Consider the following 17,644-nt stretch of genomic DNA (forward strand, 5'->3'; position numbering starts at 1 on the left):
TGACACAGGGTGGGTCCCAGCAGGGGAGGGAGCCATGGGATCCAGAGGGCAGAGCAGGATCAGGCCCTGGCAGGGGTGCAAAGCCCTGTACAGCTCATCCCACCCCCAGCTCAGACTTTGATGTGCTGCAAAAAAACACCTGGACTGGAGGCACCTGTTCCCTCTGCCATTAACCAGCAGCACCTGTTGCTTTCCTCAGAATCAATTTTAAGGAGTGGGTACTTCTAATTAAAATCAGAGTAAAGTATCTAAATACAATTAATTCAATAAATAAATTCGATGCCGCAGCATCTGAACACCTGAAAATGCTTCTGGTCTGTGCGGCCAAAGCTGTGACACAACACAAGATCACACTGAGGTGCTGAACCCAAAGGGTGAATCCAACACAAAAAGCTATTCCCAGTAGGAAAGGGCAGACATGGGCAAGTATTCCGTTTGAAATTATTTATTAACACATTGCCCGACACATTTTTATCCTTGTTATAAAGTACAAATGGTTTTATGTTCTTCTGGCATTAAAAAAATAGGCTGACAAGGCAAAAACTCCCAGTTTGAATGAAAAAAAATCCTGCTGTTAAGAATTCAAACTTGTAAGAGAAAAACATAAAACCTAACAAAGACTGAACAGAGTGTACCATGACACGACTCATCCATCAAACCAAGTGGAGAGGAATCTCTTGTTCCCAGCGCTGTCTTTGGATCCTGTGACCTTGTTGAACTGATGTGAAGTAGGTGTTACATATACAATTCGAAAGGCACTCAAAAGTCACAAGTTCCTGAGCTAACATGGGACGTATTCCCAAGGTAACAGCTAAAACAAGCCACAGAAAATGTTAAAAACTGGTATTTGGTGTGTGCAAGTACAATCAGCACTCAGCAGAACTCCAGCTGAGAGATGCTGCTGACAGGACTCAAGTGATGGTGAGGACATTAGAGTATTTGCTGTACACGGAAAAAAAAATAATTTATGAACATCCTTATTAGTAAGTTAACCTGCTAAAAGACAGAGAATTATTGGCTGCAGTGTTAGAACAAGACCAAGAATGAAATGTGTGTTTGTGAGCTGCAAAAAAGGCTTAAACCCAGCAGGTAGGAAAGGCTGTGCAGTTAAATAACCAAAGTTGAGAGGGCACATTTACAGAGATTACTTAGCCCTAATGGAAAACGACCAGAAAAAAAAAAAGCAAAATATGGATCTGGTATTTACAGGTCAGTTATTTAAAAACTCAACAAAACCTACACTAACAAAACCCACACAACCTACAATGTCTGCTCAGAGTCCAACAGGTAATTTGCTAAGCTGTGATCCACACAAATGCCCTATTTCCAATTTGGCTCAGTTTTCACCCAGAAAAGCTCAAGTGTAACACTCCTCAAACACGGAATGGCTATTGCCTGATGATGCAGAACAGAAATAAAATAAAAAATAATCAAAAAGGGCTTACTGATTTTGGTGTACCTAATGTCTGATCTTTTCAGAGCTGCATAGGGAGAGCACTAAGGTCAGGGCTAGGGCTGTTGCTACAGGGTAAGGCCTGCCTGTCTAAGCTTTGGAACAGCATCCAGGGTGGGAGAGGGGCTGCCACAAGCCCCAGGGAGGTCTCAGGCTTCCAAATTATCCAACTGGGCCTCGCTGCCTGCCCTCTTCTCTGGCGATGTGTACAGGAAGTTGCAGCAGATGTAGAGGGGGAACGTCAGGAGTCTGCTGTCCAAATTCATCACGATCTGCTCCTGGAGCACACACGGGACATTTGCATGGTGAGGGGGGACCAGAAAGCACAGCACTGACCCAACACTCATTCTGCACATCTTAATGACTACACATTCAAATCAGAATAAAAAAAATAAAGCAAAGACAGTTCACCTAAAGTTTGTAACACTGACACATTCTCAGCCTGCCAACTGCTCCCACCAGAGCTCCCCAGCCCTCTGCAGCACAGGGAACAGCCACAGGAAATGCTGGAGAAATTTCCCCTCCAACACACTGGGGAGAAAGGGACAGTTCTTAGTTTTGGGAGATTTCACCAACCAGGCATTCCATAACAGCTTATACTTGAAAGCAAATTTCAAGTTTGTGGGTAGGAATTTTTTAGTTCCACTCTAGGAACTGGTTTTGGGGTAGCAAAATTGAAACTTCAACCTCATGAGGATGCAAAACTGAAACATCACCCTCCAGTGAGGATGGCACTGACAAGGAAAGGTTTTCTGTATTCTCACCACCTTTGTATCACTGCTGGCTGGGATTTGAGAAACTTGATTAACAAGTCCCACACATACCTCACTAAATCCTGCTGTCAGCAATGGGTGGAAAAAGAGCACTCGCTCTAAGAAAACTCCACTCCTCTCTGGGGCTTTCATCAATTTATTTAATACAGTAATAAATCCAACCCTTAAACAACAAGCAGACATTCTTTTAACTCCTCAGCTTATAAGAGTCTTCAAATTTCGAATTTGCCTCTAAATGAGGAGTCTGAAGAACAGATTATGCAGAGGGGTGATGTCAGCAGTGCTGGAAGGCTGGGAGGGCAGCTGAGCATGACACTGGCAGCAGACAGCAGCACCACAGGCACTGATTTCACTAACATGGGAACTAATTTCATATTAACAACACCAATGAAACCCACACTACCCTATTCTAGATCCACTTCACAAATTAGCTTAATTAGCCACTACCTCTAAGAGGAATGACTGAGATTCCACATAAGCGATGACAACATGAACAGCAACTCCCCTTCAAAAGCACTTGTGACTTCTCAGCATTTTTTTCATGCCTTGAAGTCCACCATTCAAGTTCAACAGCTCAGAAGCCCACAGACACACCTGGTCCTTCTCCAGGGTCAGGATCTGATAGCCTGTAGTCCTGCTGCAAATCATCTTCCCAGTGCAATCAAACGAGGCCAGGCGTAACCTGGGGGTACAACAGTGAAATCACTTCAGTCTCCTTCTCTCAGCACAAGAAGCTTCTCCCGAGGAGACAGGGTAACATTTTTTCATGTCACTGACTCAGTGGCAACAAAGCCTAATGCCAGCAGGACTGGCAGCACTGAGGGAGCCCCCGGGCTGGCACCTGAAGGCGATGCTGCGGCGTGGCTGCAGGCTGACGGAGCCGCTGCACGGCTGGTTCAGCGTGTTGCGCTTGAAGATGATATAGCGGTTGGTGTAGGTCACCAGCAGGTCCAGGCCGAAGTTAAAGCCAGTCCAGCGCCAGCAGTACTGCAGGACAGAGGGGACACAGAGGGCACACACACAGCCTCAGGATGGGCTGTGTCACACCAGCTCCAAGGGGTCAGTCCTGGCAGTGGGGCTCTGCGCTACACTGTGGGGTTCGGGGATCCCTGCCAGCCCGTCTGGAACAGAGAAGCCGGTGGGGACGACCTGGACACTGCAGGGGACTGCAAGAGAGCATCTGAGTGCCAGCTGCTTCCAGACAGACAGGAACACATGCCACACCAGTGGTTGTCAAACACTCAGCATTGGGTAATGGGGCTGATCTATGAGCCCTAGCCACGTCCAAAGCACTCCTCGGGTTAACAGCCTTGGGTTATGTGACTTCATTGGGAAAAATTAATGTTCTCTTGTTTATTTCACAAGACCTGTTACCTAAAGACACAGAGGAGCCCTGGCTCTGAATGTTACACGTTTTATCTAGAGAACCTCCTTTTCCAGAAAAAAAAAAAAAAAAAAGAAAAAAAAGACATTAGTGATCAGAGCTCTGTTTAACTGCCTGGACTAACAGTTTTCCCAGTCCCGCAGCACAAGAGCACAATGAAACACCAGTTCTTTGTTCCTTGCAGAGACAATTGCTTCCAGATCTCTGGGGAGAAAAAAAAAAGGTATTTTTCTCCAAGACATCTCTTGGATGCAGTTTGACAATGAGCACCTACATGGCTTGAAAACAACTGACTTGTCTCAGCAATGCCAACTCTGCAGTTAGCCACATGTCACACTTACATCACCATCCTTGGCCAGTTTGCGACCACACCTCATGCTGTTTCCTTCCAGTTCCTCTTTATTGATTTCTTGAGGCCTGAAAAAAAAAAACAAACCAGCACCTTTAAAGACACTTCAACAGCTTTGTATGATATCTCAATGTGGAAAAGAGGAACGGACTGGAATAAACTTTGACCACACAATCATGGAATACCCTGACCTGGAAGGGACACACAACTGACCCTTCTTTGAGCAGAGGCATGACTGGATGAGCTCCCGGAGCCTCTTCCATCCCAAACCGTCCCGTAAACACCCACCTACACTACAGAACTGCAATACAAACCAGGTTGTGACACCTCAGTTAGGCAGGACTTTTCCAGATAACAAAATAATAGTTGTTGCAATGAAATACATTCTCCCAGCCTTGTAAAAACCCAAGTGTTTTTTAAATTCTGCAGGCTGACTTCTTAGGCACAGCCAGAGACAAATGCTGCAGGGCTCTGCACTACAGCAGTGCTATGAAGCAACAGTCACAAGACACTGGGAGAGGTTTTTCAAGGGGAACAACTCAGCTAAAAAAAAAAAAACCACTTCCCCTCCGTGCTTACGAAGTGTCAGAGCCTCTCAGAGCTCTGAGATGCAAGAGCCCTTGGCCGTGTCATCCCATACCAACATCAGCTCCTTTCAACCAACAGTTCCCCTGCGCCCAACACGGAGAACAGCCTTGCAGAGCCAGCATGAGTGAGATCAGCCTAGACTTTCCAGAAGTGTTTTCCTCACTTTGCTTCACACACCATGACATCATTAACCCAACACCCACTGCCAGAAAGTGTTCAAGTTACACGAAGCTGGCAGTGAACTTTATTAATCCCAGTGACATCAACAGGTTATGCATACAAGCTCATCACACTTGAACAAATTCACCCAGGAACCTCCCGTGTGCTTTTCCACATCTTCCAGATGAACTGGTTTTGTGGCTGAAATAAATGCAGTAATGGTGATAAAGGATTTATTTCTGTTTAATTAGTGACAAATTTTACAAACATTAGTCCATAATGCTCAGACTGACATTAACATCCTCCTCTCCATCCCCTGAGCAGCCTCAGACAGTGCAGAACTTCAGCTTTAACCACTTCCATCAGCTGCCACAAAGTGAACAGTGGAGTTACTCTGCTTCCTTCTCACACACTGCCGAAGAGACTGCTAAGAGCAGAAGTGGTTCTAGTCCCAGACTTGAAAGACCTGTCTGGCTTCTGCCACAAAACACATGTTTAATTTTAAAAAAGTGATCCACTTTAACACAACATGCAAACCCTGAGCAGCTACAGTTCAAAGCCACAAACTCCACTAACACTAAAAAATTCTCCAATTCTGAACAGCGAATAAGATGTTTAATCCTTTTAAATGCAAACTCAAAGTAGAAGGGAAACACTTTCTTCTCCTCCCCTCTATAAAGTTACCACGACAAACCACATCACATGTTTCCAAGCAGTGCCATTTCCATGCTGGCAGTGTTAGAATAATCAGGTGCAATTATACCCTGCACCAGGTGGGATATGGAAATAGAGCCTTACTTCAGCTCGGAGGAGTCAGATTCATGTCTTGCTCTGATTCCTAAGTCTGCTTCCTTAACCCTGAGGGAAAATATGTGTCTGATACTGACATGGGCAGTAGGTGTGAGAGGAATTGCTGCAGATAAACCATAGGCTTATATAAGCCTATGGATAAACCATAGGCTTATAAAACCTGAATTCTTTTCCTGCAGCTACACGTTGGTTAAATGGCCAAAACATCTGCACTAACACAGAGGAACAGCTGCATGCGTACCCTTCTAAGGCTGAGACTTTTAGTTTTCGCTGTCTTAAAATAAATAATCAAACCATACTGCAAAAGAGAAAATTGGACAAGCAAGAAAAATGGGGAAAAATGCTCTGCCCATTTCAAGAGCCACTGAAATCCTCAGCAGTAGATGAATATGAAAGCTTCTCTTCTCCAAGCTGGATGATCCCTTTTCCAGAAGCATGTGTATCCAGTGGATGACAATTCAAATGCCCCCACTGTACTCAACTACCAAAACACATCAAAATTAGCAAATACAGTGTCTTATATTGTATCAGAATTCTGATGACTCCACTTCCCTACCAACTCTGCTTGCCCATGAGCCAGGAGGTGACATCTATGTGCTCAGAGCTACAGCAGAATTGCAAAAGCCTTCCCAAGAGAGCAGCCAACAGAAACATCAGAAACAAGCCATGGCCACCCAAAATTCATCTGCAGGAATTGAATGTGAGTGACAATTCTGTACTCTTCTTCCACCACTTCCTAAAGGACTGCTACCTAAGAGAACACCTTCTTAAAGATCTTGGCAATTCTTCAGAGAGTCTGGGGCTCTTTTGAAGCTCCTGTTACAACCCAACACGTGCCTATCCATGAATGGCACCCACTGGGTGACATGGCTACAGGACAAAGTCAATCTGCTGGGTTTGGGGAGGTAACAGGCATTCTGCACCTGCCTGACTTGGCATTTTTTCTCCACAAAGCACTCTAGGAGTCAGGAGTGAAGACAAAGGCAGGATCAACTCCCTCAGCTACATTTTGCCATGGTTTTGGTATTAAATCAGGGACCTGGCTCATTGCAGCAAGGCTAAGAGCAAGCAGAAGAGAAACAGCTTGATGGCCAAAGTATCCCTAACATGGAAGGCTCTGAAATTACCCTTTCACAGCCTCAACACAGATTTCCAGGTGAGGTACTAGTGAGAAGCACTGACATAAAGAAAAACAGAGAACTCGTGTCCCCCACCCAGCATTTCCCTCTGGTCCCATTAGACCAGTTTTACAGAGTTCTACTGGTTGAGGGATGGGAGACCAGCCAGCCCAAGGGAACAGAGAGCTCCACAGAGATCAGCAGTTCAAAAGCACTGAAGTATGTTTCTCCCCCCACAAAAAAAGAAGTATGCTTACCCCCCTCCTTTTAATGTAAACTCCAGAATTATTAATGTCAGAATTTCTATGAGAGGAAGTTTTCTAATTTAAGAAAGAAATAAAGCCTGTAATATACCTACCCAATATCATTGTCTTGTTCTGCTCTGAGCATGGCAAACCACTGCTGTTTGTAAACAGAGGACAGCCATTCTAAAATTAAAAAAAAAAAAACAAAAAACAAGCTTGGTGTTGTCTTTGGAGCTGGAAATGGTCATGTACATTCAAAATAGAGAAATAAAATTACACTGAAATAATAAAGTTGCACTTATGAGCTGGATAGTTTACACAACCCACCCCCCTGATAACTCCCTGTGGTCCCCAGCTCCCAGCCTCAAGCACAGGGGAAGGGATAAACATCCACAACTATCAGGCAGTCACTCCAGACTCTGTTCATCTCCTCAAACACCCAAAAGTGATGCAACTCCACACATTTTCTCAGCACACAAAACTCTGTTCAGCCAAGGAGCTTGTTAACAAGCTCTTGGGCAAAGGTGGTGTTGTCTGAATCCCCAGAGGAATTCTATATAAGTTAAAGTAGAAAACACAATCAGGGATAAAAGAAAACAGTGACTTAACACAAATATGGTAAAACAAAACAGAAATTGTACCCTGCCAAGAATAAACATAAATCATGTCTTCCTTGGAGAACACACAAAGATTTTACTGGTTATGTTAATTTAATGTTGCAACCAAGAGATAAAAGAGAACAAAACTCAGTAGTTTGTCAGGCAGTTACACAAAAGGGATCCCAAAAGCACAGGGTGTTAAGAAGTTCTTAGTCAAGATAACAAATGGTGCAAGGGAGCAAGGTCACATATGAGAACCAGCTCTGGGAAATGGGTTGGGTAAGAGAACAGGGAGAGCCAACATGACCAAAAACAAGCCAGGAAACTGATGAATGTGACAGAAGGGTGGAGAGGAGAGACCATGGATGGAAAACCTGAAACCAGCCTTTGTCCTTCTGACTCTAAAGTGAAAGTACAGACTGTGATAGGAGCAAACTGGGAATCAACCAAAGTACAACAGAAAATAATTAATTAAGGAAACCTACACAGGTAACGAAGAGAGAATGGATGTGCTAAAAGGGAAGGAAAAAGTATCAGGGAGGAGAGCATCTTCTCTATTTGTGTATTGCATGTATCTATTTCCTACCTCACATTTCAGCTGCAGTTCATCTGCTGATTTATGAAGAAAAAGTACAGCTGAGGAAATGCTCACAAGCCACCAAGTAAAACAGAACAACAAACACTGTGCTCACACAGACACATTATGTATTCCTGTCTCTTGCATCTTTTCTGCACAAAGATCAGACTGCTGTGAACTCCTAATACAGAATTTTAGTTTTCCCCTCCAGGACCCCCACACACAGAGTACAAAAATAAATAAATAAATTATTGCAGTACTACTTTCAACTACTCAGTGTGATTTGCTTCTCTACCTCCCTGAGAACAACTTCATTTATAATAATCTGAAAGGCTTCCACCAGAAGCCAGGAGCCTCTTCTGAAGTGCAGCCCAGGATTTATCTCAACTTCCTTGTGAATGAAGAGCAGGGGTTCTAATCTTAACACAGCTTGTGGCTACACCCTGGCATGAAGAGATTACAAGGACAGGTGAGTACCAAACTCCTCCCAACACACAGATCCTCCTCCTGCACACAGCACAGACCCTGTCCCTGCACCACAGTGCCCTGTGTCCCCTGTCCCTGCACCACAGTGCCCTGTGTCCCCTGTCCCTGCACCACAGTGCCCTGTGTCCCCTGTCCCTGCACCACAGTGCCCTGTGTTCCCTTTCCCAGCGTCACAGTGTCCTGTGTTCCCTTTCCCTGTACCACACTGCTACCCAGCTAACCCTATGTCCCTTTCTCTGCACCACAGTGTCCTGTGTTCCCTTTCCTTGTACCACACTGCTACCCAGCTAACCCTGTGTCCCTTTCTCTGCACCACAGTGTCCTGTGTTCCCTTTCCTTGTACCACACTGCTACCCAGCTAACCCTATGTCCCTTTCTCTGCACCACAGTGTCCTGTGTTCCCTTTCCTTGTACCACACTGCTACCCAGCTAACCCTGTGTCCCTTTCTCTGCACCACAGTGTCCTGTGTTCCCTTTCCTTGTACCACAGTGCCACCCAGCTGCCCTGTGTCCCTTTCTCTGCACCACAGTGCCCCGCGTTCCCTTCCTCTGCACCACAGTGCCACCCAGCTGCCCTGTGTCCCTGTCCCTGCACCACAGTACTACCCAGCCAGCACAGTGCTCATCATGGCTCAGCAACTGCCTCCCTGCAGAGCCAACACTTGTGAACTATGCACAAATATCACTCTCTTTCAATGAGCACAAGCAAATCAGCCTCAAAGATGCAACAATCTCAGAACAATTCTTCCTTTGACAGCCACAGGTAAAGGCTTTGGGGTTTGAGAACAGACACAACATTTACCCACCAAAGAGCACTACAAAAAGGATGCCCGTCACACTGTAAGTGGTAACAGCAGACACTAGAGGAGGAAATCAAGTGTAGCTCCAGAAAATTTCTGGTTTGCACCATCTTATTGACATACTGACAAACCCACTTCAGAGGGATACAAATCCACTGTTCTCCTGTGTCACCATTAAAGATCTAAATAGTCATTCACACAAAGTTATTTTTATAATAACATTTGCACTTTGCCTAGTCTGTACCAGTATCACTCTGAAGCGAGATGGATTATATTTACTTTATACATCACTTAAGCATTTAAAATACCACATATCAAAGCTGAGACCTGTTCTTTTGGGATTTTTATGCATAACAAAATGTTATCAGACAACAGCAGCAGGACGAGAAGGGGCTTTTCATTTTCCAGTGATATTGGCATGTTAGCATCAATAATCTCTAATAACATGAAATGGCATTTCCCTCCCTGGGCTCCAAAAAGCCCAAGGCCCTAGGAGGAGGATGTGTTTTATACAAGTCAAAACGCAGACAAATGAACAAGACTGGAATAATTTAATATCCTCTCTGCTCCAAATCATGCTAAATCTCTATTAGTAAATAACATTTGTTCTGGAAGAGGGAAAGACTTCACAGCATCTTGGGCTTTTCGTTTTAATTTTAGGATTTTATTCCAAATCCTACCAAAAACTCTTCAGCTCTTTTTAGAAACTAATGGTGAGAAAACAGTTGAGTCTCAGCAAGTTTTACTCTCCCAAAAGTTAAAGGATTTTCTGTTTATCTGGGCACCTGGGACCATTTAAACATTGATGAAGTACTATGTATCTATTGTAGAGCATTTTGACAACTTGACTGATGAGCAGAATGCTTATCACATGGTGATGACACCTATACAGTGTGTATATGCATGCCTTTGCAGATTTTTATGCCTGTAATTTTCATACTCAGCTTCTGCTGAATCTTCAACCACAAACCCGATGCTGGAGATAAACATGTGAGCAGCAAGAGAAGTAAACACACTGAGATCTTCCCAATTACTCTAGGGCAGGACAGGCTGGGGAAAGCACACAGAATGTGATCAGTCAAGAAGAACCATGGAATGATTTGGGCTGGGAAAGTCCTCTAAGGTCATTGAGCCCAACTGCTCCCCCAGCACTGCCAAGGCCACCACTAACCCATGTCCCCAAGTGCCACATCCACAGGACTGCTAAATTCCCCCAGGGATGGGGACTCCACCCCATCCTGGGTAACTGTGCCAGAGCTGGACAACCCTTTCCATGAAAGAATGAATTTTCCCAATATCCAACCTGAACCTCCTTAAGACTGTTTCTCCTTGTCCTGTCCCTGCTCCCTGAGAGCAGAGCCTGACCCCCTTGGCTGCCCTCTCCTGTCAGGAGCTGTAGAAAGTGAGAAGGTTCTCCTTCAGCCTCCTGTTCTACAGCTCCCTCAGTTGCTCCTCATCAGACTCGTGTTCCAGACCCCTACCCAGCTCTGTCCTTCTTGGGACATGCTCCAGCACCTCCCAGTCTCTCTTGGGGTGAAGAAACTGAAGGCAGGAACTAAGATGAGGCTTCAGCTGTGCCCAGCACTCACTCACTCACTCACCCGAGGGCAGCAGGGCATCTCTCTCCACAATTCTGGCTGAGGCCAGGTCACTGATGATGTACTGCAGCCTCAAGTATGCAAACACAGGCAGGAACGCGTTCCCCTGCGCTGACTCCAAGAAGGCAATGTCATCCCCAAACTCTGCAAAACACACCACCCACATTATGATTTGCCTCCCTAAATATTTTTCAGACCATATTTATACTGGAGTTTTGAGAGAAAGTTATTATGGGCACTTAATGGCTTTTGCCATTAAAATTACGAAATTACTCATGTTCAAACCTCAAACCAAGGCCTGGCCAACTCTTCCTACCTCTCCTGCGCTCAGCAAACCAGGCATCAGCTTCAGTTAACACCTGCTTGAAAGACCCATTCCAAGAAGGCACGAGCTGAAGGAACATCCACTGGGAAAAAGAATAAATTCTAGTGAGTCAGGTGAAGAATGCTTCAGGTAAGTACTCTGCATATTAATAAGAGACATTTCCACAGTGCATTCACTTCTATAGAAGTTCTGCTACTCTATGAAACACCTTCAGTCAATCCCACAAAGGTTCCACTGCATTGAGCCCCAAGGCAAGTACCTTTTTGAGAGCAGTGTACACATCCATTTCCACCTGCAGCACAAACAGGTTGGAGGAGCTGATCAGCTGCTTCATGAGGTTTATGCTGGAAAAAATAAATTGTAACAGGTCAGTGAGACAGTAAAGAGTAAAAGAAAAAGGGGAGGTAGGGAAAAAGCAACCAGCAAGAGCCCAGAAAGTGATCTGCAGTGAGCTCCAGAGTTGGGATGGGACTGTCCTTCATCCCTGCAAGGGAAGTGCTCCCTCAGTACCTGAGTTCCTTGAAAAGTCCAACACTCTGGTGAGTCATCAGATTGTTCAAGAGCCACTCAAGGCACCTGCAGGAAAAGCAAGGAATTAGGACCTCTGCTTCTTTCTTCTCTACGTTAACATTCCTGCAACAGTAGGATTTGCAGACAACACTCAGCTGGGTGGGACTGTGGATCTGCTGGAGGGCAGAAGGATTCTGCAGAGAGGTCTGGACAGAAATCAATTCAGATTAGGTACTTGACTTTTTTTCCCGTTTGAGTGGTCAGGCATTGGAACAGATTGCCCAGGAATGTGGTGGAATCACCTCCCCTGGAGGTGTCTGGATCTGGCTCTGGATTATGTGGTTTAGTGGTTTCAGTGGTAGTCCTGGTGGACGGCTGGACTGGATGATCTTACAGGTCTCTTCTAACCTTGATGTTCTATGATTCTATTCTAAAAAAATACTAGAACAGTTAACCTGGTCATTATGGAACTGTGTGTAAAATCACTGTTAACTGGCAATGTCCAAAGCAGCTTGGAGACAGCAGTTCTTACTTTTTCTTCACAGAGTCCAGTCCATATGTCCCTGCAGAATTGTAATAACCACACACAGTTTGGGCAGTGATGGTTTCCTTCATTGTTTCACCACACTGCTGGATTAAGCCATCCTGCAGAGAGGAAAAAACACACTGAGTTCTGTTCAATGTTCTGAGTGTTCATTTCCCAACAGGAAGTGTCAGACACTGTGAACTGTGCCGTTCATCCAGATTTGCAGCCTGAGCCATCCCCAAAGGCCCACAGGCTGCAGCGACCGCTGCTACACTCTTCAAAACATTTAAATCATCATTCCTCAGAAATCCAGATGTTCCTTAAGAATGTTTTCCATGAAAGAAAAGGTTACTGAATGCCTTCAGGGTAGACCAAGCGAGCTCCAAAACCTATTTAATCTACTTTTAGATATCACTCTCAAATCACTTAATCTCACACCTCAATCTTAGTCACAGCATTTTTCAATAAATCCACTGCATTGTGTTTGGTTTTTCCCCCAGCTAGCCTGAAAAGCTGATTCATTCATCTGGATGCCAAAGGCCATGTGGGCAATGGTACTCTGAACTGCTATGTTTCTGTTCAGGAAACAGGACAGGAACAGTGGCATTTCTGACTTACAAGCTGCAGCATGCAGGCTGCTGCCAGCAGGGCGACGACACGGCTGGGGTTGATCAGCACATCATCTCTGTAGAGTGAGCCAAAAGCCACCTGCAGGGCTGCAAATGGAACAGGAGTCAAACACAGACACAACCCCGAGCAAGGGGCAGCAAAGAGTCCTTAAACACAACCAAACCCCTTTGCTGCACACCTTCTCTATGGTCTCAGTGCTGGTTCTTTATCTAGAGCAAGTGACCAGACAGAAAACATGGGGCAGTAACCAATCCATTACTGAGCTCCCACAATTTAAACAAACTCTTCAGCATCCATGAGAGCTGAAAAACGGCACAAAAAGAAGCTGAAGCCCATGAGTCTTCTCTGAATATCATGAGGTTTAACTTAACCTCTCCCTTCAGTGTTTTGTTAAAATAAAAGGTTCCCACTTACCTTCTACATCAATATTTTGATCAGGAATCTCCAGCTCTATGACATTCATGCTGGATTCCTTCCAAGAGCCACTGAACATACTGGAAAAGTAGCCTGACTATATGAAGGAAGAGAGAAAAAGAATTCAACTAAGAGACTTCATCCCACTTAAAACTATCAAAAGTAGCACATGAAACCAAACACGGTTAATATTTACCTTTATGCAGAACAAAATATATTAAGGGAACTTTCACAAGATAAAACATTCTGACAGACTTGAGGGGCTGATTGTAGTTGCTGTTTCTGACACTCAAAAATGCCCACAGGAAAATTTGGGCTACGTGTGTGTAATCAGAGTAAGGGAAGAGTTTAAAAAGGCCAGAAAAGCTACACAAGCTCTTTTCCCACAAATCACATCACCAGTGGGGACTGAATTAGTCCAAGAACTAAATCCTTAAGGTTAATGGCAAACAATAAATCTTGCAGGCATTAGGGAATGCCAGTTTGGGGACTGGGGGTGAAAAAGAAAATTAAGGCATGCAAGACATAAAAATCATTGTACAAGGCTGTAGCCTCATACCAAGGACACAGACACACACACCATTTATGGCAATATACCTTTTATTATTAAGTGAAAAGCACATAAAACTAGAATTTGAGGTTTCCATCCAAAGGAAGGGAAAGATAATGTTCTACTAGGGTTCCTGATTTTCCTTCCCAGCAGCAGATGTGCCCATTATGAGATGCTATCAATGAAGTTTACCTGAGAGATCAAAAAAATAAAGTCTATTTGTACAGCACCACATTCCCTGACCTCTTCCCTCAGCATTTCAGCTCAGGGCAGCAAATAACACAAAACCAATTTTGATTTCATTTGAGCAGGTCAGTATTTCTGTACCCTCAGCATATTCCTAACTCTGAAACATACATGTTCCTATCAAACCCAGGACCTCACTCATCTTTGTCCTCCTCACTAGACTGCCTCAGCTTTGCCATAGAGATCAACTCCCCAGTTTCATAAGGATTTATCACTTTTGTAGCAGCATCATGAAATCCTCCATTTCTCAGAGCTTCTGTGACCAGTCAGAGCAGCACCTGACTGTCTGTTGGGGGTTGGTTCTTTCCCTTTTCCCTCTGTGGAATTTTCCCCATTGTCATGCCAAGATACCTGTTGACTGGGCCCTGGTGACAAGGGGGAGGGGAGAGAGAGGAGGGAAACCCCTCGAGATTCAAACAGCCAGAAGAGGAAGCAGAAGGCTGGGCTCGGCCCATTTCCCCCGTGGAGTTCGGACGAGAAGGACGATCGCCGCGTCAGCCCCATCCCTGCCATCCCAGTGCCGGGAGCCATCCCCACTGCTGTTGGACCCTGCCCTGCTGCCTTCTCGCTGTGAACTACCACCATCCAGCACTCTGCTGAGCACCAGGACCCACACCGTGAGCGGAGGGCTCTCTCCATCTCTCTCTCCCCCTGGGACAGCGCTGCCATCACCCCCAGCCCTCCTGCGGCTCTGCGGGACCTGCCCGCCCCCAGCACCGGGAACTGCAGCTCAGGGAAAAGGTGCCTGCAGCCAAAAAACACTGGGACTGAGTTACTGTTCTGTTTGTGGGTAATTTCATAGCTGGTGTTGTTCTTGTTTGTCCTGTTAGATAGACCAGTAAAGAACTGTTATTCCTACCCCCATATCTTTGCCTGAGAGCTCCCTTAATTTCAAAATCATAATAATCAGAAGGATCACATTTTTTTCAGTCCAAAGGGAAGCTTCTGCTTTCCTGAGCAAACACCTGTCTTTCAAACCAGGACACTGTCCTTCATGGAACTTGAGGCAGTGTGTGGAGAGAGCAGAGGAGCAGAAACAGCCGGACTGAGTCTGCTCAGGGGAACAGAGGAGTCACAATGGCATCAAGAGTCATTTACATGGAGTTACTCCTAACCTCCAACACTTTACCTACAGTAAGGTAATTGCAAAGCAGGAGTGTGCCCTGAAACAGAACCTGCCTGAGGAGAATGGTCAATTCCCCCCAAAGCTCTTGTTCCAAGAACACTGCTCCTACAAGGCCTCTACAGACAAGGTCACAATTTTCAAAGCCCTCAGAACAGTTGCATCCACAAAAGGGATTCCACACCCAATTTCAGTCACCAACCTCACGCTGAGCTCTCAGAAGCAGCTTCACTGACTGGAGATACAGCAACTACAGAGCCACAGTGACAGTAAACAGTAGCAGCCTGAGGCCACAGCAGTGCTGTGCCTGCCCTGCACAACCCAGCCCTGCCTGTGCCCCCTCCCTGGGGTGCATAGTGGCAGTGGGAGCTATGCCTGCCAGCTCTGCTCCTGCCATATACCCCATGGCCCCTCAGTGCCACTGATCTCACTCTGCCTCACACAAACAACTCTCCTGCCTTCAGTTAAGGTTTGTTAAAAGGTTCTCAAACTCAAAAAAGAAAAGGCTTTTTCCTACAAGAAAGCCACGAAACATTTCCCTCACTGGGACTATGCAAGTAATTGCTGAAGATGCTCTGGAATTCAGGCACTGACATAGCAACAGTCACAAAAAAAAACAGAATTAGCTCTTCCCGTCACTTGTTGCACCAGAGCAACTGCAGCCATGTTCAGAGCACCTCCCAGTGCCACCATGTCGCACCCCTGCTCTGGCTCCCACTGCAGCTGACACACAAATGCCCTCCTGTCCAGGTACAGCACCTGAGAGCTTCACACCAATCCCTGCCATGGTCAGAACCCCTGAAAGACAAGGGCACAAGTGAACTTGGTGTTTCAGGGCACAGTCACAGCTCCCCACTACTGCCACAGCAACAGTGACACAGAACAGACAGTGAAACCAACAGCACCTCTGCACTCCCAAAACACAGACACAAAGGACTCCACCTGAACACAAGCCCAAGAGAAAAACATTTGTGCAAACAGCATCATTTTTGGACGTATGCACTAAGGTTTACTCCTTTTTAGAGTTCCTGAGAAAACATTCCTCCTCCTGCAGCAGCAGGGAAGCTGAAAGGAATCCTTTGGTGAAGGCTCGTAACAATCAGTAGCACCTACAGAGACCCAGAACCAGCAATTTTCCTGCAGGTCCCTGCACACAAGTCCAGTGGGCAGTAACACTGAGCTGGAGAACCACAGGCTTTACAAATTCCTTCTGGAAGTGGCTCCTTTGCCCTGCAAGAATATTCATATCACAGGAGTCTCTCAGCCACCAGTTCAGCAAACAAGAACATCTTCTCAGGACACCAAAGACAACTGTCAGGACTGTTTTCACAGAGGATACACCAAGATTTAAGAATAAAATAAATTAAACAAAATTTTGAAAAATTAAGAAGGAAGAGAGAGAAGCAAAGAAATTTTTCAAACATGAATATACAGCTCTGCTTCCCAACACTGCTAACAGGAGTTGGTAAACTGTTTGCATCTACAAAAAGAGTGAAAGTCCTAAATAAGAAGCAGAAAAAAAGGGAAATATCTCCAGTCATACTTCACAGTTCTCAGACATCCTTTTATTAAAAACACAGTTCCTACTGGGAGTTAGAAAGGAACCACTTACCTGACACAAATAAATCTTGTGCAAGTTCCACTCCTCTCCCAGGGCACAAATTTTGATGTCACTGTTCTCCCCATTCAAAAACAGTGTTTGATAAATATATTTCGATGTGCTTTTCAATTTTTTCCTAGTAAAAACAAAACAAAAAACCACAAACAGTGAGAAACACTCCTTGAAATTCTCCTGTTATAGCGACAACAGTCAGTCTCAAGGCCTCCGGGGATTCGTCCTGCCCTGCCCAGCCCAGCGCGACTACCGCATCCCCCCGGGCCAGCACCGCTTCCCCGTGCCCGCCGCTGCTGCCGGGGCCTTTCCCGAGCCACCTCTGACAGGGCTCCTCTGCCCGCCTCAGCCCAGCCCTGCATTCCCCCGGCCCCTCTGCCTGCCCCCAGTCCCGGAGCTCCCCTAGCACCCCCGGCCCCCTCAGAGCCGGCAGCCCTCCCTCAGTCGCCCTCAGACCTGCGGCCCCGGAGGTGCAGGAGCCGCTCCTCCCGCTCGGCCTCGCCGTCGCTGTCGCTGTCGCCGGTTCCCTCGGCCCCGCTGCGCTTCCTCTTGCCGCCCTTGCCCGCGGCCGCCGCCTCGCCCCGCGGAAGCCCAGCCTTCCGCCGCAGCACGCGGCTGCCCAGCGAGCCCATGGCCGCTCGGCTGCCTCATGGAGCCGGAGCGGCAGCGGCGCCTCAGCCCGGCCGGCGGCGGCCGCGGCCCCCGCAGCTCCGCGCCTGCGCGGGCGGGCCCGGCCAGGCCCGGGGTGACGGAGGCGGGCGCTTTTCCT

At 46.3% G+C, this 17,644-nt stretch overlaps 1 protein-coding gene across 1 annotated transcript; it reads right to left on the reverse strand.

Moving 5' to 3' along the window:
* Nucleotides 1-429: 429 nt before the first annotated feature.
* GMCL1 (germ cell-less 1, spermatogenesis associated) lies at nt 430-17,543 on the reverse strand. The gene is made up of 14 exons (XM_062510541.1): nt 17,332-17,543; nt 16,876-16,999; nt 13,345-13,441; nt 12,919-13,016; nt 12,307-12,419; nt 11,775-11,840; nt 11,524-11,608; nt 11,256-11,346; nt 10,943-11,083; nt 6,993-7,062; nt 3,952-4,027; nt 3,068-3,213; nt 2,821-2,908; nt 430-1,731 (listed from the first exon to the last, which is right to left on the reverse strand). The coding sequence occupies exons 1-14, from the start codon at nt 17,505-17,507 to the stop codon at nt 1,603-1,605; spliced, it is 1,500 nt and encodes a 499-aa protein (XP_062366525.1). The 5' UTR covers nt 17,508-17,543; the 3' UTR covers nt 430-1,602.
* Between the last annotated feature and the right edge of the window lie 101 nt (nt 17,544-17,644).

The sequence above is a fragment of the Cinclus cinclus genome, chromosome 29 (genome assembly GCF_963662255.1).
Source record: "Cinclus cinclus chromosome 29, bCinCin1.1, whole genome shotgun sequence".
In the NCBI taxonomy this organism is placed as follows: domain Eukaryota; kingdom Metazoa; phylum Chordata; class Aves; order Passeriformes; family Cinclidae; genus Cinclus; species Cinclus cinclus.

Bases quoted from the DNA above. Each gene is read 5' to 3' on its own strand.
- GMCL1 (XM_062510541.1), bottom strand. From the start codon at position 17,507: ATGGGCTCGCTGGGCAGCCGCGTGCTGCGGCGGAAGGCTGGGCTTCCG. The intron at 11,841-12,306 runs GTAAGAACTGCT...CTTTTCCTGCAG, and splicing joins CTGGACTCTGTGAAGAAAAA to GTGCCTTGAGTGGCTCTTGA. The intron at 11,084-11,255 runs GTAGGAAGAGTT...TGTGTTTTGCAG, and splicing joins GTTTGCTGAGCGCAGGAGAG to AGTTTGGGGATGACATTGCC.